The 25582-nt window shown below is 41.2% G+C and overlaps 1 protein-coding gene across 1 annotated transcript; it reads left to right on the top strand.

The window, feature by feature from the left end:
• kif3ca (kinesin family member 3Ca) lies at positions 1-25182 on the top strand. Its single transcript, XM_084377686.1, has 8 exons — positions 1-1997; positions 15700-15801; positions 16297-16419; positions 18459-18577; positions 19991-20107; positions 20361-20469; positions 21403-21548; positions 22757-25182. The coding sequence occupies exons 1-8, from the start codon at positions 582-584 to the stop codon at positions 22842-22844; spliced, it is 2220 nt and encodes a 739-aa protein (XP_084233812.1). The 5' UTR covers positions 1-581; the 3' UTR covers positions 22845-25182.
• The last annotated feature ends 400 nt before the right edge of the window (positions 25183-25582 follow it).

The following is a 25582-nucleotide window of genomic DNA, read 5'->3' on the forward strand; positions in this document are numbered from 1 at the left end:
GTGTGTGTGTGTGTGTGTGTGTGTGGAGCTGTGTCTCTCCGCACACACCGAGAGCCGCAAATCCAGCTCGGAGCATCAATGAGCGGCGGACAGGAGGATGCGGACAGCGGTCTGTAGCGGATCTACCGGGCGTGTTGGATCAGGACGACATGAGACTGAGAGCTGAAGGTTTTTACTGTCGGCACTGTTGGATTTCTTTTTCTCACCGAGACTGAATCTGGACGTGTAGCGGGACTGCAATGGAGCGTCGATCCAGTGCGTGAGAGCTGATGACCGTCTGTCTGTTTGTGGGCTAATATTACAGACAATAAGCGAAGGAAATTAGCCTTTAGACACAGTGGCATCTCATTATTAGTGTTGGATATTAAAGAAGTCTCTGTTAACAGGCACTGTAGCTGTTTTCCGTTATGATATGATCAAGAAGCCATACTGAATTTGTTATTAGTGGTTAAAGATTCAATGGTTACACAATTCACAGGCAGACGGGAGGCTGATTAAAGGCACCACACAGGTTTTTCAGCTCTTTTTTAAATTTCTATTATTTAGATCATATAGATCAGAGAACATAACAAAAGGCAGTCATGTCAAAAAATAAGAGCAGTGAGTCAGTGAAGGTGGTAGTCCGATGCCGGCCTCTCAACCACAAAGAGGAGTCCAACGGGCCTGCAGGGGGCATCATCCAGATGGACCTCCGGCTGGGACAGGTAATCCTCAGAAACCCGCGAGCCCCAGCCAGCGAGCCCAAGAAAACATTTACATTCGATGGAGTTTATGATGCAAACTCCAAACAGCGAGATCTCTACGACGAGAGTGTGCGACCCCTCATAGATTCAGTTCTTGCAGGGTTCAACGGCACCATCTTTGCGTACGGGCAGACCGGAACTGGAAAGACCTACACCATGCAGGGGGCATGGATGGATCCAGAGAAGCGTGGCGTGATCCCTAACGCGTTTGACCACATCTTCACGCACATCTCCCGCTCGCAGTCTGATAGGCAGTACCTGGTGCGGGCGTCCTACCTCGAGATCTATCTGGAGGAGGTTCGGGATCTCCTTGATCCCAAACATGGCAACGCCAGAGCCCTGGAGCTCCGGGAGAGTCCGGAGTCAGGGGTGTACGTGCGTGATCTCACATCGTGCGTCTGCAAGAGCATCAAGGAGATCGAAGAGGTGATGAACATGGGCAACCAGGCAAGGGCGGTCGGGGCAACAGACATGAACGAACACTCGTCTCGGTCCCATGCCTTGTTCCTGATCACGGTGGAGTGCAGCCAGCCAGGACCAGACGGGAGGAAACACATCCGGGTCGGACGCCTCAACCTCGTGGACCTGGCTGGCAGTGAGCGCCAAGCCAAGACAGGTGTCCAGGGAGAGCGCCTGAAAGAAGCCGCCAAGATCAACCTTTCGTTGTCAGCGCTTGGGAACGTGATCTCAGCACTGGCCGATGGTCGAAGCAGCCATGTGCCGTACCGGGACTCCAAGCTGACCAGGCTCTTGCAGGACTCTTTAGGCGGGAATGCAAAGACTGTCATGGTAGCCACTTTAGGTCCTGCCCCTCAGCACTACGACGAGACCCTCACCACCCTCCGCTACGCCAACCGCGCCAAGAACATCCAGAACCAGCCAAGGGTCAACGAGGATCCCAAGGATGCTCTGCTGCGCGAGTTCCAGAGAGAGATCGCTCGCCTCCGGGCCCAGCTCAACCACAGGAAGTGGAGGAGCAAACAGAAGAAGGAACAGGTGGAGGTGGACGGCGAGGCCTGGGAGAGAGAAGGGGACGAAGAGACGGACGGTGAGGACGAGGAGGGTGTGGAGAAGGCGGCGGAGGAGTACGTGAAACTGGAGGAGCAGCGGTTGGAGATGGAGAAGGAGGCGATCAGAGGAGATCAGTTCATGCTGGCCGAAGAGAAGCAGAGGCTCCTGGGAGAGAAGGAGAGGATGATGGGAGATCTGAGGAAGGAGCAGGAAGCCACTGAGCAACTGACCGCCAAGTACAAGGTGAGAGTCCCGTCAGTGGCTTCATTCATTCATTCATTCATTCATTCATTCATTCATCCTTTTGTTCCATTCACACAGCCAGGAAGTCAGATTAAGGACATGTGGTCTGGGGGATTATCATGTGTGATAATCTGATGAGCTGCTAGTAAAGCACATTATAGACACTAACCCTGGGAACTTCATATCTAATTACATCTTACAAAGAAAACCATGTACTGCTGACGTTAAAGAGTTCATAACAAAATCACTTGATTGTTTAGGTGTGAGTTACAGAGTCTTGGAGATATCAGCCGTAGAGATGTCTACCGTCTCTTGAATATAATGGAACTAGATGGCACCTGGCTTGTGGTGCAAAGCGCCAAAAAGTCCCTATCCAGAAATCATAACCTAGTTAATGAAGGTAATCCACGGACCTTGTTGTGAGAAGTTTCATGTAGGTAATATTTCTTTGCGTATCATTGCACAGAAGGAAGATGAGCGCCAGGGTTTGAAGCCAATTTTTGTAGTGGCCAAACTAGTAAAAACTTCACGTGATGCACTGGGGCCCGAAAATACTTTTTCCCATAAACTTACAATACAAAGGAAAGGTCTATAAAACGGTGGATCAAATCAAATGACTCATTTCAATATCATAATTTGAGCCATTCTGTCCGATACCATTTGGAAAGTCTAGAGGAGCAGCACAATTAAATTATTTTATCCCTAGACAATTTAGCCGGGCGCTAATTCGGAAGTAATGCCGCGTTCCAGTTACATGGGAGACCACTCGCCCGAGTTGCTCTTACGCGAGAACGTGACGTCATTTCCTGGCTTGTCGCACTTTTAGCGTTCCTGTTTGTCATCGCCAGCTCGAAAACACTTTACATTGTATTGCAGGCACAGCAAGACCGTGCAATGCATAAATTGGCTTCAAAGCGCCACTGAGGTGTTTTCAAAGGAATGAATGGAGCTCAGATTTAATTTATTAGGTCGATTACAAATGATATCTTTAGCTTACCTACAAATACTTTCTGCTTTTTCCTAATACCTTTTATTTACTCATACATGCGTAAAGAAGAAATATGAGTTCTAGAGTTGGTTGTAGTCATGCAGTTTAGAATTAGTGGAGAATGTTTAATGATGCTAACCTAGGTAACGCTAATTGGTCACTTAGCAAAATGTTTCGTTATTTGTATTTTTTTGTGAAATCTAATTTAAGATCTTCCCAGTTTACGTCATTGTTAAACAGCATTTTGTGAAGTGTCGACCAGATTTGTCGACCATATTCCACATAATCTCCTTTGCCCCTCAATCTAAACATCTTATAGCATGCTAACGTTAGCAAGCTCAGCTAGCTACACTGCAGTTTTAATTGTGGTCTGCACTGCAAACGGGTCTGAACAGATTGAGTCATCATTCCTATAGTCTATCTATCTATCTATCTATCTATCTATCGATCTATCGATCTATCAAACAAACTTTATTTATATAGCCTTACAAACAATGCAATTGCAATTCATAGTGCTTTACAAGTGATTGAAAAAACATGGTATATTAAGAAAACAAAAACAGGTTTAGAGACTAATGCACACTTACTGCAATGAGATGCTTACAACAAAAGGTGTGCCTTACTTTTTACCATTTGGACATTTTTGGGTATATAATATTTCTACAGATTTGTATTCTTTCCAGTTATGTGATTATACAGTAGACATTTCACCCAGCAGAATATCAGCAGTAAACACCTGCTGCCCTTCCTCTAGAGTCTGCAGTGTCTCACATGTCCAGGCAGGAACGGGTGACCACTGTAGCTTAAAATGTCAGCTCTCTCTCTTTGCCCTGTCACACACGCCAACACACACAGGCAACAATCAAAGACTGAGTCAGAGCTGAATTAATTACTTGCTCTGATTCATGGGCATATCCAGTCAATAAGTCACCCGTGCAGAATGACTGAGTGTAGCTGCAGCGTGGACCGTCAAACATGAGACACTGCTGGATCAGCTTACTGAGCCCGAGGCCCTGATGTGAGGAAATGAGAGGAGGGAAAAGATATTTCAGTGTCACGTATTCGGGAACAATAGAAGGGCAAGTTGAGGTTGAAAAATCCCTGCGAGTGTCTTTCTGTTGGTGATGCTTTGTGTAGTTCTCCCTCAAACCTCAACAGAGTGCCTTTAACAGCTCCCAGAGCAGAGGTGTCAACTTGATGCGCTCAGCTGTGGGTAATTTAAAATCAGTGTAGGTGGAGGGAACGATGGCAACAGGAGAGCTGTAATAACAGGGAGAGATTTTCCCGTTTAGAAAAGGTTACAGTTATACCTGAGTCTGCTGCAGTGCATTCTGGTCTATTGTCAGTAGACAATATGATCAGTTTGCCTCCTCTACTATGAATATCTTCCATGTAGGGTATTATGTTTGAGAGCAAGATCAAAAATCAAGTAGAAATAAGATTTATAATCTTGATATTGATGTACAGTGCATCACAGTCAGGGGTGGGAATTTCTCAGGGACGATTTAAAGTGATTATTGATACGTCATATTTTTTTTATTTCTATACATGATTTATTTTTTGTTCACTGTGTGACTACTTAAAACAGATTTGTAATGATCCATCATCAAACTGAATGAATTTACTTCCCGTTATCTTTGCTCATGCCTATCTTAGAATGTAATCATGACGCTCATGATGGATTTAGGTGCAGTGTACCTATAAATGCAAGATATATTGCCAATAATTGATTATATTATAATATTGCTTAAAAAATGTATGATTGGGTTACTCATGCCTATCTATGTATATAGCCAATATATAGTATGTCCTGAATAAAGTTTACTTAAATAAAGGATATATTCGGTTTGGTTTGAAAGGCAGGATAAAAGAAAATGACTGCCATAGTTTTGTATTTGGGATTTTTTTTTTTAAGTAATAAATGCACACTGCAACATAAACACAGGAGAAAATCACTAAAATCCTTTAAATTAGCAAACATGTTGTGCTCACCTTCAGTAAACTCATTTTTAAAAGTGGTGTAAGCACTCTAATCTGCAGGACGTGGTCATTTTTCTCCTCAGTCAAGGTCTGCTGAGGTGTGGGAAAGTCCCATGAGACAGAGCTGATGTATATCCTGCTTTCATGTACGTTTCTGTGTGAAGCAGCTCATATTTCTTCCCATCACGCTGTCCTCAAAAGCACCGTGGGGCTAACACTGTTTTGTGCTAAAGCGTATAAAATCAGTGATCACACAGCACAGTTGTGTGTGTGTTCGATGCTGACTGGGTGGCTGCTAAGAGATGTCAGCGCAGAGAATCGGCAACACTTCCCTTCTCCTCTTTGCCCCAAGGAGGAAGATGATTAAGGACAAGAAGTATTTCCTGCCTTTGATGCATCGGTCAGCTGCTGTTGGTGCACTACTTCAAAACAGTGTTTGTTAGCAAGATACAAATTAATTTGTTTGATCCAAGATGCAAGCAGTTAAGGTCTATCCAAAGCATCCAAAGTCTGCTATATCTACATTATTGTCTAAAAACTAGTAAAAACGCACATCAACGAGCCATCATGTTCTACCTGGTGACATGATCCTTGAGTGTTCAAAGTAGTGTACACTGAGGGGAAGAACAGACACACAAGGAACATGTCACATGTTAAGATCACAGGTCAGTTTTACAAGATTAAGACATGCACAAGGATCCCTTTATGTCACTGATGTTGGTTGTCACGACTCATGCTCTCAAATCAGTAGCTTATGTTTGTTGTAAAGTGGTTGTAAAGTTTTTTGTAATCTCACCTATTACTATTAATTACAGTTTTCCTTGGTCTGGAAGGAATTCTGGGTGATTTTATTATTTTATGTTTATTCCCATGGATTACTGTGGTTCACTGTAATGTAAATTACATGTTTGGACTTTCTTAACCTGCCAATGTCAGCAGCAGATGTTTGTGAACACACTGTTTCAACTGAGCCAACCACTGAACTACTAACCACAATATCCCCAGACTCCCTTGACAAATCACATGATTTTAAGAGTTGTTGCATGAGGAGAAACATAACAAACTTTGCAAAACAACTACGGCAAATTCTAAATCACTGGTGCCTTCTTTTAAATTCGGCAGTAAATGCAATGCATTAAGTTGATTTTGTCTCTGTAAAAAGCCTGGCGTGTCTAAAGTGTATCTTATCTAGCAGCTATTTGAGCACACCGTTTCAACCGATTTAACCTTTTACACAAAATTCATAAAAGAAGACATTGTATTGATGCAAAGCATGACAAATTGTACAAATACAGCTAACACTAACCAATAAAGGGTACTTCTTGGGCGCCTGTGGAGAAAGTCCCCAGACTCCCTTAAAAAATCGCTCAATTTTTTGAGTTGTTGCGTTTGAAGGAACTTTATTAACTTTGTGAAAGGCTGTCTACAACACTTTCTTAACTATTTGGGCCTTCTTATAATTTCGGCAAACATTTAACAAGATATTTCTTTCTTTGTGTAACATGGCCAAATTTTGACACAACATTGTATCATGTTGAGATACTTCCAAGGCAGGGACAATAGTAGATGAAGAGAGAGGCTGATGGAAAGATCGTAAAGGATGGAAAGATCATAAAGGAACTAAATTACAGGATAATCTCCACTGAGCACTTTGATGGTATTGATCAGGGAAGAAGGATTCAAGGGAAGATTTTCCCTTCTGTTGATTAATTATTTAGTCATTTCTTTCATTTGCTGATTGAATCTTTTCTTTTGGGAGGAGTCGACTGAAGTCCAAGTCACAGTGACTCAGGTCCACAACTCTACTTTAATAAAATAATGGATATTTGTACAGCTGAAAATGTTTTGTCTTTGACTTTGATTGACGACAGAACAGTCATCAACAGCTTCTTAAACACTTCCAAGCAAAAAGATATTCCCTGTTACCAAACATAACACGATTATAAGTTGAGGATGCAAAGATTTTTAGCTCATACAAATCCTTCTACTGCATTTTTAAGAAGTATTTCTCCTGCTGAATTAATAAAATGATAATTATTTAATTGTCTTATGACAATACGAAACAATAATCCATCATTCAACTGCCTTTTTATCTCCCGTGACATCCCTGTGATGGTGTAACGCTTCATGTCTAATCAATCAGCCAGTTATAGCACACCCCGTCTCTGCTTCCCTCTGATTGGCTGAGACTCATATTAGCCCACCAATCACAGAATGTGACCTCAAGGTTCCATTTTTCTCTCTGCTCTGATAACCAATGAGAGAGAGGTTGCTAGGCAGAGAGGCAGACTCACAGCGAGAGAGACTGGAAACATGGTGGAAAACAGCTCAGGAATAACCAATTATAGATAACATCGGATTGAAAGGCTGTCGAGTCCCTACTCCCGTTTCCTCTCTGTCTCCCTCTCTCTCACACCCTCTCACCCTCACACACAACAAATGTAAGTAGGTCAGGGACGAGCCTTGTGAAAGTATGTTGGGTCAGCTGGTGCTTCTGCAGGGTGCTGTGAGCTAACCGGCCTCCAAGGTGCAGTGCTCCATCTGTGGACTGTGTTGTAATGTTGGTGCAACTGTTGGTGTAGCTGTTGTCTGCTCTGCTGGAGGTGCCACCAGCTTTGATTTACATAGTATACTGCAATGGGGGAGGAGGTACAGTCCTCAAAGCTAAAGTACCAATACCACACAGTAAAAATACTCGATTAGGAGCAGAATTTTAAATTCTCAGCTTCTTTTAATGCCATTATAAATAGATATAGTCCTATTTAAATATATTTTTCCATATTCAAATACACCATTCAGCTCCTTGTTTTAGGAATGACTTGTCATCATGCTATCACACCATAAATTGGTGTTAGCAGCTGCTGTTTGTGAGAACACTGTCCTATTCAGCCGACCATTGAACAAGTAATAGCAGTGTCACCAGACTCCCTTTACAAATTGCTTGATTGACAGAGTTGTTGCTTGAGGAGAAAATTAACAAACTTTTCAAAACACCTACGGCAATTTTTGTAAATTATTCAAGCCTTCTTGTAAATTCGGCATAAAATGCTGTACATGAAGTTGTTTCTTTCCTTGTAAAAAGTGTCAGTTTGTCGAGGCACCACTGTACCAGCCTTTAGCAGCTGTGTGAACACCATTGACACTGAGTTCATGAAAGAAGACAACATTTCATTGACAGTAAACATGTCAAAGTTTACAAATACAGTAGTAGTACGTCTGTAATGTTACGTAATGAGGAAATCCCCAGACTTCCTTTAAAAAAATTGCTTTATTTTGAGAAAATATTTCTTTATTTTTAAAAAAAACGTTGTATCCATTTGTTCCAGTGATGTAGGTGTGTATTTGTATACAGAGCGGGTATTTCTCCCATTTTTCCGGGACATTGAACTCTTCCAGTACTATTTTTCTTAATGGAAACTGCTCTTGAGTCAGATGTTTTACCACCCATTACACAGCACACTGCTGTTATGAAACAGCAAGGTATCAGTGCAGGCAGTGTGGAGAGCTTCATGCTGAGCAGCAGGTTCTCATAAAGGAGGCTGCTGTGTTCCTCCCTCCAGTGGACTATTCTTAGATCCACTTTTCTGGGTCACAACTGCAACATCTCCTTCTTCTTCCTCTTACCGTCTCCCTCTCTGCTCCAAATCACATCTATCTGTCTTTCTGTCTCATTTTTAAAGAATCTGTGGGTCCTTTCAGAAAACTATCTTATAAAGATACAACTTTAGACCCTGAAACATGCTTTTATTTTGTTACTTGCATCAAGAGTATATTCTGTTGCTGGTGTTGATTTGATGCGAAAAAAACATTGTCTTGTTTCTTCATTTAACTCGCCTTTAGCTAATCTGTTTATCTGCCTCCTTTTCTGTCTCTTATCTGACTTCATTCCTCATATATCAAGCGGAGGTGTTCCCTTCTATTACGGGGTTATTTTAAGAAGTTTTAACATTTTCTTCGATCCTTAGTTGCCCTCAATCTGCCCCGTCTTCTTCTTTGTTTAGCAATTTTCTTCAATTCCTGAAAATGCCTTCTTACAGCTTCCCAGAAAAACAAAAATTGTCAAACTTTAAGTCTTTTTTTTTTGGGAACAGGAACATCAATCAGCACAGACAGACAACTCTCAAGAGTGAGGCTGACAATAAAAAGCTCCTCGATGGGCGAGCTGCCTGGTTAAAGTCTCTGTGTGGGAAACACTGAGCTATTTTTCTCTGATTCTTTTGATCCTTTGATGTCTTTTGTTCGAAGCCTGACGTAGATGTTGCGTCGTTCGACTTTAGAGCAAACAGAGGAGGGTAATTCAGCCTGGAGCAGGAGGATAATTGAATCTTTCAAATGAGGAACAATTACTATTTTCTGTCTGACCGTGAATGCTTCTTCCACTCGCTTTTGTTATCGGAGGAAATGGCATGGACTGTGCATTAAGGTCTCTACATCCTGCCAGCTGAAGTTCAACCAATCAGAATGTGTGGTCGCTACAATGCCCACTGCCTCATGGGAAATATAGCAGAAAAACTCACACACACGCACACACACACGCATAGCATCATGGATAGAATGACTTTTTCCTGTTTATGTATCTGCCTTCCTGTCCGTCTAATTAGAGGAAAAAGTCTGAGGGAGGTGTGTGTGTGTGTGTGTGTGTGTGTGTGTGTGTGTCTGTGTGTGTGTGTGTGTGTGTGTGTCTGTGTGTGTGTGTGTGTGTGTGTGTGTCTGTGTGTGTGTGTGTGTGTGTGTGTGCAGGCTAACGAACAGTAAGAGCTCATCACCGCTCTCCATCTTTCAGCATGGAAGCCTGCATCACTGAAATATTGATGAATCAACTCTGTGTGTGTCCATGTGTGTTTGTACATGTGTGTGTTTGTATGTGTGTGTGTGCATGTGTTTGTGAGCTGAGCATCCAATCGTGGGATCTGTGGAGGAAGACGAGCCATTTCTTATAGAGAGCACACTCCTCTTCCTCTCATACAAGGAGACAAACAAACAGAGGAAGGTTTGCACATGAATATAAATCATTAAAAGTGTGTATATTTGATTTTATCCTCTGAGGCACAGAAAGTGAAAATGGATATTTTGGACGGACCAGTGATGTAATATTTTGCAAATGTAACAACTGTAGCCTCATTAAATATACAAAACGATATGAGAACATTTCAATAATTAATTTAGAAAATTTCAAGCTGTGTAAAAACTTCTAAGTACTAAGAACAGGTAAATCGTACTCCTATAAGATTGTTGGACTCGACGTTGGACAGTTTTAAAAAGGTCAAAATCAAGTCAGCAGAATCAGAAAACCAAATCCTGCTGCCTACATTACCCACAATGCAACCTGACTGGCCACAGGAGGTTCAGATCTAGCCCCCAAGAAGAGCACCAGGCTCTGAAGCCAGTTTACGTAGTGGCCAAACTGTGTGATTACATCGTCACGTGATGCACTGGGGCCCAAAAAGACTTTTTCCCATGACCAAACGTGCATATTGTAAACAGTTCATTAAGATAAAATCTTACTCTTGAAAATGAAAATGATCTAATATAAAGAAAACATGCACCGATGATGGCAGGATGAAAGGAGGTTTTGGAGTGCAAGGAGTATCTGTATGTGCTGATTGCACGTCACTTACTGGATCTGCCTTGTGTGTGTGGTTGAAGCAGGAGATGACTGACAGTGCGTGAAGTGTAATGAGATTTTAGGCTTTAAGTCGTGGGGCCTTAAGTGGTTTTTACATCGATCAGGACTGATGTGAAGCAGATTCTCAGAGATGATCTGACCTTTGTTCTGTCTTGTTTTTCTGCCTCTGTCGCTCCTGCTCAGTGTCTCCTGTCTTCTTCTTCTCCTTCTTCTTCTGTCTCTTCCCAGCGAGCTTTCTGTTTATCCGCTGCACACACGAGAGTCGTTGTCGTCACATTGTATTTATATCCCGGTGGCTCCCAGCAGGCCCTCGCCTCGCTGCGATTGGCTTGCTGATGGTGGATGAGCCGGCTCAATATGCAACACTTCCCGTTCGCTTCACTTTACCATCAGGAAATCAGATTGGTCACAGCTTAAAGAATTTGAACACACAATTACAGGCAGATTATACACACACACAGAAATATGCTGGCCGGCACACACACGGTGTCACGACCTCTCTATTTTTGCCATCTTGTTTGCTACTGTAATACACATTTAGTCCCCATTGTGGGACTAATAAAGCTATATCTTATTGTACCTTATCTTATCCTAAAAATGTTAATAAGCATCTTATAAGGACCTATTTAGTAACGCTTATTATAAGGACCTTAATATAAAGCGTTACCTGCTAAGAAATTTCAGATAAAAAATATGTGCCATGAGACTACATCTGATCTTGTACATATATAAAGTCAGAGTAAGAGTTTGATATATGCTGCAGTAAAATGAGACTTGAGGTGAATAATATTTTCCAATGTGGAAATCTTTCTAAAGCACACACACACACACACACGCAAACGTTGCAAGATATAGAATCTGCTTTATTGATCAAGCAGTACTGAGATGTAGACACAGGAGGGTTTATGGTGACATGATGAACAAACTGAAGCTCGATGTTGACCTTTAGAGAATATCAGACATCCTGACTGCATCTATGTGTGTGCGTGTGTGTGCGTGTGTGACTGAAATCGCAACCTGTGGAGAGGCCTGGAAACAGTCGAATTGACAAGTGACTCGTGTCTCATGTGATTGAAAGTCATTCAGACTCCTCATTGAGTCACCGCTCCTCCTCCTCCTCTCATGTCTTCTTTTCATCTTCACCTCGATCACATCAGCTCAGATGTGAGAAAGCTCGACCTGAACATTAACGACACGATGTCCTGGAGTCCTGCCAGGGCAACCCATGACACCATGACTGGAGTACATTTCAGGATAAGTTGATTTCCTTCTTGACGGTGAACTCTAATGTGGAATAAAGGATTACAGCCGAGATCAAAAGTTCAGTCGTGACCTCGAAAACAGCAGCTGACAAAACAACTCAGCGCATGGTGCATTTAGTAGCTGCTCTGTAGCTTTCAATCATATCACATTATTTTCCTTAGCAGCAGGAGGTTAGAAATATAAATAATAGTTTCATTTTTCTGAGGCCTTGAATGACTTCTCCTCCATTCCCAAATTTTCAAGTATTTGGAAACGGTACTTCTTGGAAAAAGGTTCACGTAAGAGTTTTTTCTGTAGACTACACTCCACATTTACCCAACTTAAAGGGACAGTTCACCCCTGAATACAAAAATATGTATTCTTCCTCTTACCTGTGGTGTAAGCTACCCGTCTAGACTGTTTTGGTGTGAGTTATTGAGTTTTGGAGACGTCTGTCTTCTCTGTGATTTAATGGAACTAGTGCGGAAACAGAACAGACACACTGACAAAGATGGAGAGAGACAAACAAGACACAGGTGGAACTGACGGCGCGATCAAAAAAAGCAAGAAGAAACACATGACACATGAGGGAAGAACTACAAAGTAAAACAGGAAATAGCTGAACATGACACGATGACACAGTTTGTCGTTTTTTTAAATGTTGCGGTCACTTCAACTGGTTTTATTAACTTTTATTAACTGAATAACAAGAGCATATCTCCTTCATACAAGGATCCTTTTGTGGCAATGTGGCATCATTCTCCTGTAGCTAAGAGGACCACATGATTTCTGTTTAATTTGATAGCAGTGATAGTGACCTTTTTGTTTCAGGAGGACCTCTGTGGTTAAAGAAAGCAAAAGAATCACCTCATGTCCAGCTACCGGCACACAAAACTGCCAAGACGAAGACTTAGAGCACGGTGCTCAACATTTTCTGAACCTGTTTTAAGAGGGGAATAAGAGATTTATTCTTCAGCGCCCAACTTAAAATTAGTGCAGAAGAAGACTCGGTTCCTCTCATGAACTCAATGCTCGCAGGCATAAGTACTGTACAGTGTAATTGTTTGATTTTAATTGGACGGTGCTGCGATTGTGAATTGGTGTAATTGGGGTTTTGACACAGTTTCGTGAACCCAGTGAGACTCACAGCCGATCTTTCACTGAAGTTAACACATGAATATGCATTTTCTTCACTAGATAATAGCATAATGTGCTTGGTAAGTGCCTGGCGGATAAATTTAAAGTGTCAAGTCCATTCACTGCCTGCATTATAAAGTCTGAATGTAAAGGATTTGTATCAGACCAGCCTATCAGGGAGAGGAGACATGGGATGCATGAGAGAGGAACCCTGACATGAATCAGCCCTTTAATGAAGCTGAAAGAATATGACAAAACACAAAGAGCAGCAAAGCAGGCAGTCACACACACACACACATGTACACGCACACACACTCACACACACACTGAGAGAACACAAAGACAGCTCGAAACAAAGAAGCTTTCTGTACAGACCTGCTGCAGACGCATCCTCTCTGAGGGACTCCACTGTACTCTCTGTATGAGTTTGAGTGTGTGTGTGTTTTTGTGCATGTAATAAAGAATGTATAGGCTGCACACAGTTGACACACACACTGTCTTTTTGTGTTAAGTCCTGAGACTGGAATGTGGCCAATACAAAATGACCGTGGCCCCTGCTTGCCCTTCTCGGGCCCCATTTTTCTTTCTTCCCCTCTTCCTTTTTTATATTTTTTTCTCCTTCTATTCTCTGATTCTTGTCTCTTGCTCTTCCTGCTTCTCGATGTTCATTTTAGATTTCAGCCCTGAGGACAGAGAACATGTGTGTGATGATGTGTGTGTGTGTGTGTGTGTGTGTGTGTGTGTGTGTGTGTGTGTGTGTGTTCACTTTCCACACAGATTGCATCACTGTGCATCACTTTTAATCTCCACAGTAACCAAAGGCGCTGTAACCTGAGGCGTGAAATGATAATGATTCTTCATCAGAGTTCACGCGCATATTTTAATATTTATGAATTTCATTTTGAAAAGGTAGAAATTATAAGTAGAAATTATTTCATTAAGTGCGCTAGTTCCTGAGAAGTAAACAGAAAGAGGGAAAAAAGAGAAAACAACCAAAGTCCATAGCTTTTTTTGGCACAACTTTGGGGTAAGTGTTAACCTCAGTATGCCAACATGTTAACACTGACAATGTCAACACAGTGATGATGTTTACAATGTTCAACATGTTATTTTAGCGTGTTAGCATGCTAACATTTGCTGATTAGCAGAGTAGAGCTGAGGCTGAATGCCGTTAGTTTTGCAAGTATTTGTTTATTAACCAACGTATCAGAGAAATTTAAATTGTGACCTAATGATGAAGGTTATTTATTTGTTTGTCTGACTAATTTATTTAATTAAAAAGTAACTCACAAAATAACTTTATTTAAACAGGGAAGAGCCAATGGGAAGTGCAGTGCATTCAGTGCGAATGTATTTTGCTAGATGAGTGAATCACTGAATAAATGCCCATTCTAAACTTTAAAAGGAGGTGATATTTCAGGCATGAAGTACTGCGATGGGACAAAACCTCCTCGCTGCATAAACTGCACAAAATGGCGCCCCTGTCAACAGTTCCATGTGTGCGTTTTTTGAAGCACCACTCCAGTGTGTTTGGTATTATTATGATCTTTCCTGATCTCTTATGATTTGTGACAAACAACTTAATTTTGTGCTTAAACTTAAGTTGCAATAAAATGAAATGCATTACAGTAGAATCTGGGACTTTCATGTCATCCACCAAGCTTGGCTTCTGGTGTATAATAAAAGCTGATGCCGTGACTGTATGTCTGTATTGCTGGCGCTGGTGAGCTGATTTCTAGCTGTACTTTTCCCTTTAAACACCCCGCCTCCTTCGGCCCACAGCTGAGTCTCTGGACTAGAGAGAGCGGACAGGCAGAGTGGCTGCAGGGCGGGCTCCATGCAAACCCAGCTTGAATGACTAGTAAACATAATACAATGAAACACAGAAATGCATACATTGATGTTTACTAATCCATATGTATTACTTTGTTTCACACTACTGTATAATCCTGTTGTAAAATGCCAGAAATAGATACATCTTGAAGTTTAGAGATATCCATCCTGATGGGCACATGAATGTCTGAACAAGATTAAATGCGTCCCTCCCACTGTTGTCAAGACATTTCACTAAAAGCCCAAAAATGTCAAAATCATAATGGCACTAGAGGAAATTGTGCCATCATTTTCATTCATGTTTCCATATTTCACAAAATAAAAAACTGTGATCTGCTGGTAGAGTAAGATGAAAAGTCAGCAGGTCTCATCTTCTCAGGGACGTGAATATGTGAGTAAAATTTCATGGCAATCCTTTGAATAGTATCAGTCAGGATATATCAGCCTGAACCAAAGACATCAGACATCAGTTGACAAGAAGGTTGACATGAAAGCACAGACTGTCGTTTTGTTCCAGTCTACTTCTGAATGTGATTTATGCCTGAGGTCTGAAGCCCGACAATGTTTCAGCCGAGCTCAGCTTGTTGTGGCATGGTGTCATCGTGGGGACGTTAATCTGCTCACTTCCAGATCTGTCTGCCTCATCAGCACAATGTCTGCACTGACTACAGCCACAACACACACACACGCACACACGCACACACACACACGCACACAGATCCAACTGATGTCCTGATGACTTCAGTTTGACCTCAAGAAACTTGAGCCTTGTCCCTGACATAAACATTTTCTCGATTATTAATTTCAGCTACAATTTTACCACTGAATCAGTCAGTTAAAATATGAATGGTTCTTGATCATAAAAATGAATCTGAATATTCTTTTGTTTCTCTCAGGCGATGGAGAGCAAGCTGCTGGTTGGTGGAAAGAACATCATGGATCACACCAATGAGCAGCAGAAGATGCTGGAGATGAAGAGGCAGGAGATCGCTGACCAGGTAAACCTGCGTGTGTGTCAGTGTGTGTTAGAGATATGATGGCACAGTTTCTTTTTCTTCTTTTATCACAGTAATCTGCAGTAATTTTACTGTTAGATACTCCTAAAAGGCAATGGTTAGTTGAACCAGTGGAGAAGGATGTTTGTTTGCTTTTACTCCTGTTCCTTTAATATTGAGTTTGATATTGAAGAAATCTACTTACTTTTATTATATTTAAGCTTATTTTCCCCTACATTATACAGCTGCACTTATGCAGCCTACTTTAAGATTAATAAATGTTTATCAACTAAGTAAGCGGAAACTGGAGAAGAGACATCCTCCCCCTTTAACTGCAGCGTGAGATCCTGAAAATACTGAAGTTCAGGTGCAGTTTTCAACCATCAACAGACCTTAAGAGTTAAGGTTGCCCTGCAAAATACATACGGTTAAATGACCACGAGCAATGCAAGGAGATGCTGTTGAACCGAAAGGTGACATTTTGATGAATGTTTTCAGACGTGTAGCGAGAGGGAGATTCAGCAGCAGATGTTGGTGCAGGACGAAGAGACTCTGGAGCTGAGAGAGACTTTCACTTCTCTGCAGCAGGAAGTCGAAGCCAAGACCAAGAAACTCAAGAAGGTAAAGGATGCACAGAAACCGCTTACACTGCCAAAACAAGAAGGCACTTTTAAAAAACAGAATAATGGAAACGAACATATATTTTGACATGCTACGTCCTTTTCTGTTCCTAATGTCAGTATGTCACTCTTTACCCCTCTGATCCCTTTGTCCCTTGACCTGGATCCTAATGACCCCCCGCCTCGGCCAGTACCTCAAGGTTTGTCCTGCCGCCCCCTCCTCTTCCCTGGACCTCTCCCTCCCTCCGTCACTCTCTATCAATCCTGGGCCTCTTCACGCTCTCCATGCTAACCTTCTCAGTCTGTTTCCCGTCAGGATCTCCCAGTAACTCACTCCCAAATCCCCTCAGTGCAAAACCCTAAAACAACACTCTGAACCTGACAAACCCCTCCCCGCTCGCCTCGCATCCCAATCTGCTGCACGGCCAGCAGGACTAACCCCCAAACAAGCCATTGTGTCAGTGTGGATGACGATGTGATTCATGACCTTTGCTCTCCTGACGCTCTAACTCGCCACGCGTGCCATCTACCCTTCTCTCACTGCATGGTGCCGCCTCTCCGAGGAAAAGACGGAAGTTTGAGATGTGAAGTTTCCACACTGTGGAGCTCAGAGGACAGCCTGCGAAGCTCAGACAGACTAAGGGTCAACAGGCTTGTTGAGCTGAAAACTCTGCAGAACGTTTTGCAGTTGCAAAACAAAGTGGTTGATAATAGTTGAGGAGCATTTATTGAGCCGAATGTGTAGTTGTGTGTTCACGAAAACAGTTTTTTCTTCACATTCAGTTCATAATCTTTTCTATAACTTTCATTCAACTAAAATCCTCACATACTGCACCTTTAAGATCATCTGGATTATTTACATGATATTATGATATTTATGTATTGTGTGTTACTCACACACGCCACAAAAAAAAATAAATTGTGTGCTTATTTTTCTTCTTAGAGATCTACAAAACACAATACAAATAAATACAATGCACATATAATATAATACCACAATAGTAAAAATAGACAACAAATAAGAACATGATGGGAAATAAGAGAGGCCAGACGAGAATGCTGGATTAAAATGAACTGAATTACAAAAATGCTGAGCTGAATCTTCCTTGTGCTATAGCCTCCTACTCTTTTTTGTCCTGTCCGTAGTTATTATTCGTAACAGACGGTCGGTTTGCTGTCTGATAATCAGTTAGCTCTTCGTTAGCTCTATGTGACACCAGAGAACATGAATACACATCAGAAGCATTTAAGTGCTGCATAAACTACTGCGATTGCCCCATGTGGGTCATGATGACAACTGTTGAATCAAGGAGTCACCTGTCCGGCTTCATGTCGACTTCCTGTTTACTGCTCTTGGGCTGTTTGAAAGAAGTTGCTGTGAACAGGAACCACGAACACCTAGTTCTGTTTGGTGTGAAAGCAGCGTGAAATACTTTGGAGAACAGGTGCACTGATGTTTTCAGTTGACTTCAGTAAACTTTGAATAAAGAAGAAAAGTTGCTCACAGTTTGAGTCACCTTTAAAACCTTTAGAGAAATACTCCTGGGTATTGTGGCATCATGCCCTTGTGCTTCATTATTCTGAAACGCTGTGTTTGTGAACATGGAATTCCCTTTTCAAAAATTGCAACTTTAAGCTTTAAATCCAATTTTGAGCATTTTTTTTGTTACCAGAAAATAAGCCTTCACATCATACAGTTTATGAACTGCACTGTCATCTTTCAGGACAACTACACCAGGGCTAAAGTCAGGATTAGCCTACTTGTTTAAAGGCCGTGCAGTCAAAGAATGAACAGTGTGAAAGCTCGGGAGCGCAGGAGGAAAGAGGAGGACTGAACCGGAGAGAGAGGGAGGGCTGCCATGTTGCCAGGCTCCTATTGGCTGCCCTTTTCTCCAGACACCAGTGCCTCCAGTGCTGTTGCTATGGGCAACCAAGCCCCAGCGAGTCGGAGACCAGTTCATCAGCAAGTACACTGCGCCGGGCGACATCTCTCCTCCTCACCCTCTCTGTTTGTTTCTCTCTCCCTCTCTCTCCTCGTAGCTGTATGCCAAGCTCCAGTGCATCAAAGCGGAGATCCAGGACGTGAACGACGAGCACGTGAGGAGCCGACAGGAACTGGAGCAAACCCAGAATGAGCTCACCAGAGAGCTCAAATTCAAGTGAGTCCAGAAGAGTCAGCAGAAACAGTGAATATGCCCGGTTGGTTCAGCAAACACAGAGAACGCTCACATCAGATACGTACATGCCTCATATGAATTTCATTATCCGAACACTGAGAGAGGCTGAGAGATGTTAGGTCAAGGAATCAAATCTGTGAGTGGGAACTTCTAGCTATTTGTGAACATATATACTTTGCATGGTGTAATGTAAAAGTGCCAAAATAACAACAACAAACTTTATTTATATAGCAGCTTTAAAAGCAGAGTTTACAAAGTGCTTTGACAATCAAGCAAAAGCAGGAAACTCTGGAAGAATAAACACTCAACAGTTGAGCCAAACGCAAGGAAGCCGAGTTCAAACAAGAATGCAAGAAGGCAACAGAAACTGTAAAAACACAGAGATAATATGAGTCATTACAAGTAAAAGGAATACAAGCCATAAAACAGGCAAATTCACAGTAAAAGAAAGAGAGAGGATAATGATGTAAATATAGAAATGAATAAAATAATAAATAATAATAATAAACAAACTCAAACTTGTTTTCATGACTGAATAAACTGAGTAAACAAACTGACCTTAAAGGACAACACAGTTTCATACTGTTTTATTTTGTTTATATGTGGCAGACCCTGCCACTTTTCTAGCTTCAAACATTGTTCTGGGACCTTATTGTCCTCTGAGAACAGCTTGTTTATTCAGTTATGGAGAAAATCAATATTTCTGAGTTTGTATTATTACCTCATTAATATTGTACATATTAAAATTCTGAGTTTGAAGTTCTTTCCAAAACCACATAGTGTCCCTTTAATACCAGGACAACTTTTTGCAGGGGCACCATCACTAGCATCGCCCGAGACGACTGTAATTTGTGAAAATACAAACAAGTCAGAGTGATTTTTTGCTCCTATACCAAAATGAAAAATGTTGCAGCCAGACCTTTCTCCTTAGTGCTGTGGGGTCTGACTGTGTGAGACTAACTACGGTGCAATGCAGCGATTAATGTCATTCGTTACATATGTGTTTGACAATTTAAAACGTCTACTGTCAAAAACAGCTGTTAAACTAGAGTCACTCCACATGACCCCAAAGACCAAACATTACTCAAACCTATGTAGACAGGCTGTCCACATACTTTTTTTCATGTAGTGTATATAAAAATATAGTCAGTGTTGAATTTTAATTATCTTGGTCCAAACCAATTCTATAAATCTTTCCTTTATATACTGTAAACAGGCCGCATAGACTTGCAAAAAGCTAAAGGAGTCTCTTAAGGTGCTTAAAAATATAAGAAAGGAGAAAAAGAGCAGACGATTCAGACACCATATTAATCTGCAGACTCTATTATAATCCTCTGAGTATTTGTTCCTGATATGACTTCAGACTAACCCTTTGCATGTGTTGTTTACTTGCAGGTATCTGATCATAGAGAACTTCATCCCTCCAGAGGAGAAGAATAAGATCATGAACAGACTGACCTTTGACCCCGAGGAGGATCAGTGGAAGTTTCAGCCTCTTGTTCCTGCTGAAAGGTCAGTGTGGGTTTCAGATGTTGGGATTCAGGCCACCAGGTGGAAATAATGAACTCAAAATGTGTTTAATTAGAGTCAGGGTTCATGACCTTTTGACGTTTGTGCTCTCTGTGTCACCCGTTCTTCTTCTCTTGTCTTCCTCCGCTGCCATCATGAGCTTCATGAAGATGCATTTTGGCATTTTCAGTATTGATTTCAAATTTTTTTTGTTTCTTTGTTTCTCATTGATCCTCCTCTCTCCCCCTCTTTTCAGTAAATCCTCACAGATGAAGAAAAGGCCGACATCTGCAGTCGGATACAAACGGCCGATCAGCCAGTATGCCAGGGTTGCCATAGCGATGGGAGCTCACTCCAGATACAGGGTAAGTGTGCGTGTGCTACAGGAGGAGGTCTGTTGAATGGGAAACTTTGTGAGAACGAAAACGTGGAAAGCTACGGAAGCCCTAAAGGGCCATGCATTCATACATTTTATAACAAGTTAATATCATTTGTTTTCTCGAGATCTCAAGTTATTATCTCGAAATAACAACTGCTGTTTTCTCGAGATCTCGAGATAATGAAACTTTGTTTTCCGAGATAGCGATATAATTAATTTGAGATCTCGAGATAATGACTGTGATATGATAGGCCTGAGATTTCCATCACACACAAGTGGCACAGCGTGTCAGTTAGTCTCTCAGTCATCATCCGGTATCCATGGAGACGCCCGAGACCTCATATCTGGTCAGCTATATAGTTAACGACGACATCAGGCTCACTTAGATTGTGCCGCCGATATAGCTGAAGCCTTGCTAACCGTCTTTTTAGATTATGCACACTAATGTGTATATTATCTGTAATAGCAAGGCATAATGCTATTTCAGCCTGTGTCAGGCCTTGATTGAAAAGATATGTGACGCCGTGATCGATATGCTCCTGCTCCTCTGACATTGCTACACTGAATGATGTTTCCTGCAATGATTTAATATACTACACTATCGTTTTGTTTTCTCGAGATCTCAAATTAATTATATCGTTATCTCGGGAAAACAAAGTTTTGTCATCTCGAGAAAATCATCCCGTTATCTCAGGAAAACGGCAGTTGTTATTTCGAGATAATAACTCGAGATCTCGAGAAAACAAATGAAATTAACTCATTATCATGGGAAAATGGAGGAAATAAAATGTATGAATGCATGGCCCTTTAGGGCTTCCGTAGAAAGCTAACAACGCTAAGGCTAAAACCTTTACCCCCACTTTGCAAAATGTAACGCATGAAACACCTTTATCTAAATGGATCATCCGTCTGCCTTCAGGCTGAGAACATCATGTTTCTGGAGCTCGACATGACTCCTCCAAACACCGCCTCACTGGATCGCTCGGCGGAGGCGGAGCTGAACCAAAGTCAGTCTGTGGACAATTCACCCACCAAGGACAGAGGCGTCCGCAAGTCTCGATCCTGGTGAGCCTGAAACCCCTAAACCAGATCCTGACTAAGATATATTGAGATATAGTACCGCTGCATATGTTGGCACGTCCGCAAATAGAAAAAGTAGTACAAAAATGGTATGTAGTCTACTTTTCAGGGCATGAAGCCTATTTAACTAATTAAATGAAAAATAGTGTATTTTAATCTCTCAACTCTTCATGTTTGTTACTGTAGTAAACTTTAACTGTGAAATGTGCTGCTTCGGTACATATCATCAACAGAGCTCTTTAATGACCACGTTTGAAAAATCTTTGCCAAAAAGTGTTTTTGTGAGACATAGTAGGTCCAACATATTTAATCATTTCATTCAACCTTGATTTAAACTCAGGAATACATCGAGGTAGAGCTGTTGACAGCCAGAAGTACAAGCAGGAAGCTCAGATAAAAATGGATAAAAAGTCAAAATAATAAAAAGCAAAAATTTGCTAAATAGTAAAACCATAGGAATCAACTAGAATGGCACTCAGTAGAGCACAAAGCTCCACTGAGGCCCAACAGTCCCCTTTTTGACAGATGATTATTATCAAGATCCATGTAATATCCCAAGTGGAATTGGCCAAAATGTTAAAATCTCGCAATGTAAAAGGAAGTGAGAAAATAAATTCTTGTTCCTATATCCAGATCCACACCAAAAGTAAATGGGCTCTATTCTGGGCCGAGACCCATCCTCCATCCACGTTTGGTGGAAATCCTTTAAGTAGTTTTTGTGTAATCCTGTTGACAAACCAACCAACTAACACACAGACATGGGTGAAAACAGAACCTCTTTGGTGGAGGTAAAAAAAACAATTCAGTTCTTATCTCAATCATTTTAAAAAGCTAATTTAAGGAATTAAAATGTTCTGTTTATGTCAAAAATCCAGTATATCGGCTGTACCACTTTACTTTGAGTACAGATTTTGTCTTGTCCTGCTTTTACTGGCCTGTGTCTGACTGGTGTAAATGGTTTAGTCAGCACATCTCTAAATGAGATTATTCAGGATTAGCCACACCCTGTCTAGGCGGTTCTAATCTGATGGTTTATTGTATCTCTCATTTGCTGAGCAGCCTGTAATCTCAATGTTGCTGCATAATCTTATTAACCTGCGTCTAAACTGTATGTAAAGGTTGAGATTATACATTATCCACATTTTGAGTCTAAATTCTGACGCTTCTTGTTTTGTTTTGTTTTTTTGTTGCAGGTGTCAGACTCCAAAATCCATCACCTCCTCTTCTTCTAATGTTTCCCTGGCGGCGTGCCACACTGCCACACCCATGGCGGCACAGTAAAGCTTAAGAGAGTTTTTTAATTTCTTTTTTATTTATTGTATTCCTCCCTTTACTCCTCTTCCTCTTCTTCTCCTCATCCTCTTTTTGGCCAGTGATCCTCTTAAAGACTTTGAAATGAGGCTGGGCCACCTCTACTGCATCCTGAGAGGTGATGGACATCATTTAAGAGTCGTAAACAAGGAAGTGATTTTTTTTGACAGGAAACTAAAGGACCTGATAAACCTCAGAAACATCAGTTCCTCCTGTTCTACGGATGTAAAGACTCAACACAACCCCTCTTCTTCTTCCTTGCATGTTGGAGACCAAGAGCCTCGGATCATCCTCTAAAAACAACTGGCTGCAGTGCTGTACTGCCCAGACTGTTGTGTGAGTGTGTGTGTGCGTGTGTGTGAGTGTGTGTGTGAGTGTGTGTTATCTGTATATACAGGACTGTATGATTGCCATGTTATGTTTCTAATTGTGACTGCTTGAATCGCCTGTAAGATAAGTGTAAATATTTCATGTATTTGGGGTTTTTGGGGCAGGTTTGGTCTGTTTTCTGTGTTAAAGAGGAGACTAAGAAATGAATTCATAGAGGATGAAGGTTAATGTTCATGTTGGCTGTAGAAAACGATGTTGTGATTATGTTGCTGGTCAGACGAGGTGCTCTGAAACCTGAATGATGACCTTTATCGTACCTGTTGTGTCGGATTATTGTGCGTGTCTGATTTAAAAGCAATGCCTTAAAATAATGTCATTAAAATAATGAAAATAGTGAGGCATGTCACACTTTCAAAATCCATTTACTGGGATTTGTATTCATAATGCATAGCCATTAAAGTCAGGAACCATTAAATATCTTTTTTGGTCAGGTTTATTAAATAATGGTAACTGTATTACCCATTAATGACTAAAATGCTTACTGCTGTAAACAACGTACTTTAGCCACATAAGATAAATCCCACCTTAAAAAAAAATGTTTATCTGTTTAACTGTGCAATATGTTTTTGAACATTTTTGCCGCTTTACATTGCCCACAAACAGCCCTTTCCTCTGGCACTACATTCCCTCAACCGTACAACCTCCGTATTCCTACACAGAAGTGGAATGTAGTGCCAAAGGAAAAGGCTGTTTGACGGCAACGTAAAGCCGCAAAAATGGTCAAAACATAGCATTTACTTAAACGGATATATACTTTTCTTTTAGGTGGGTAAAACACATCTTGCTGTCGGTCTCGTTGAGCAGTAAAATAATCTGCTTCCTGTCGGTGCTATGTGCTGATCCTCCACACAGAGGAGAGCTGACGGTCATCTACTGCAGGTAATACACTGACTAGGAATAAGTACCTCATACAACCCCACATCAAAAGACCCCAACTATCACTTAAAGTGCTTTAAAGAAAACTATAAAATTCCACTTTCAACATTTGTGGGCAACTAATAATTAAGAGTGACAGTTCACTGTTGTTAGCTGGGGGCCAAACTCTGGTGTCTCTCTGAAACAAACAAGCAAAACACTTTCTGAATTATGATGACAGAAAACTCATATCACATGGTTACTATGATATATTTGGTTATATACAGCTTGTTTGATGATGATGTCAAGAGCTTCATTCCCACAGCAGCTACTTGAAACATTCAGGTTGTTGAATACACCGTAGGTCTGTGTTCATGTGTTCGTGTTCACCTGTTCACAGACTGTTGACTGTCTGAGCTGAAGTGCACCTCACTGGCTCGTTTGGACAGCAGTCTGCAGTCAGTCGTGTACAATTTAGTGTCACAGGGTTCGTCACTTGTTAGAGGTTAAGAGGAGCAGACAGTGGGGGTCAGGCTGACTAATTATCACTGTATTATTGATGCCAGAGCTCCAGTTGCAGCTGAACCCCCTGATAGCACAGAGTAGTGTTTTACTTGTGTGTAGAAACAGCATTTATGACCATTAATGTGCAGCAGCTCTGTTGTTTTTTAAAGAGTTTTTACAATACTTTATACATGACATTGTCCCCTTTCTGTATAAATGTTTCAAGACCCAAACATCAAACCATATCATTGATAATATCTGATCACTTGCTAGGACGTTTAGCAAAAGTTCAATGAGAAGTCAGTCCTGGATCATTTTGTGGACAAAACAAGACATTTAAGGATGTCATCTTGGACATTTTTCATATAACAACTACTGGATTAATCCACAGAATGACTGACATTATGGATGAATCTACTAACACTTATTTTTATTAATCAGGTGATAATGTGATCTAAAACGGTCAAAAAATAGTGTCTGACGTTCCCAAAACTCAAGGTAACCTCCTAAAATTGCTGCTTTTGTCCAAACAAAAGTAAAATACTTGAAGCAGAGAAAAGCAGCAGTTACTTATATTATTTATTGCTTATATAAGCTAGAAACTGAAAATATTTGACATGTTGACTTGAGCGGTAGCCTACTAAAATGATCTGATATAAACAAAACCAGGGGAAAAGAGTTAAATTATTTCTGTGAAATTACCGTCAAGTGCTGTTTTCAGTGAATTCCTAAATCTGTGTTAACCTATTTCCTCCGCTGTCATCACCACTTACAGACACACACTGAGGATTTTATGTGTTTACTCATCAGTGCCTGGGTACATAATTGACCCAGTTTGCTACCCAAAAAAATGTGACTTTAAATGCTCCCGGGGCTTCATTAAAATGTTCATGTCTGTGCTGAATAATGGAGGTTAAAATACATCCAACTACACCTTTAATGAAGTGAAAGAAAAAACA

This window comes from Pagrus pagrus (genome assembly GCF_965226575.1).
Source record: "Pagrus pagrus genome assembly, chromosome: 16".
NCBI lineage: Eukaryota > Metazoa > Chordata > Actinopteri > Spariformes > Sparidae > Pagrus > Pagrus pagrus.

Bases quoted from the DNA above. Each gene is read 5' to 3' on its own strand.
- kif3ca (XM_084377686.1), top strand. From the start codon at position 582: ATGTCAAAAAATAAGAGCAGTGAGTCAGTGAAGGTGGTAGTCCGATGC. The intron at 1,998-15,699 runs GTGAGAGTCCCG...TGTTTCTCTCAG, and splicing joins AACTGACCGCCAAGTACAAG to GCGATGGAGAGCAAGCTGCT. The intron at 15,802-16,296 runs GTAAACCTGCGT...GAATGTTTTCAG, and splicing joins GGCAGGAGATCGCTGACCAG to ACGTGTAGCGAGAGGGAGAT.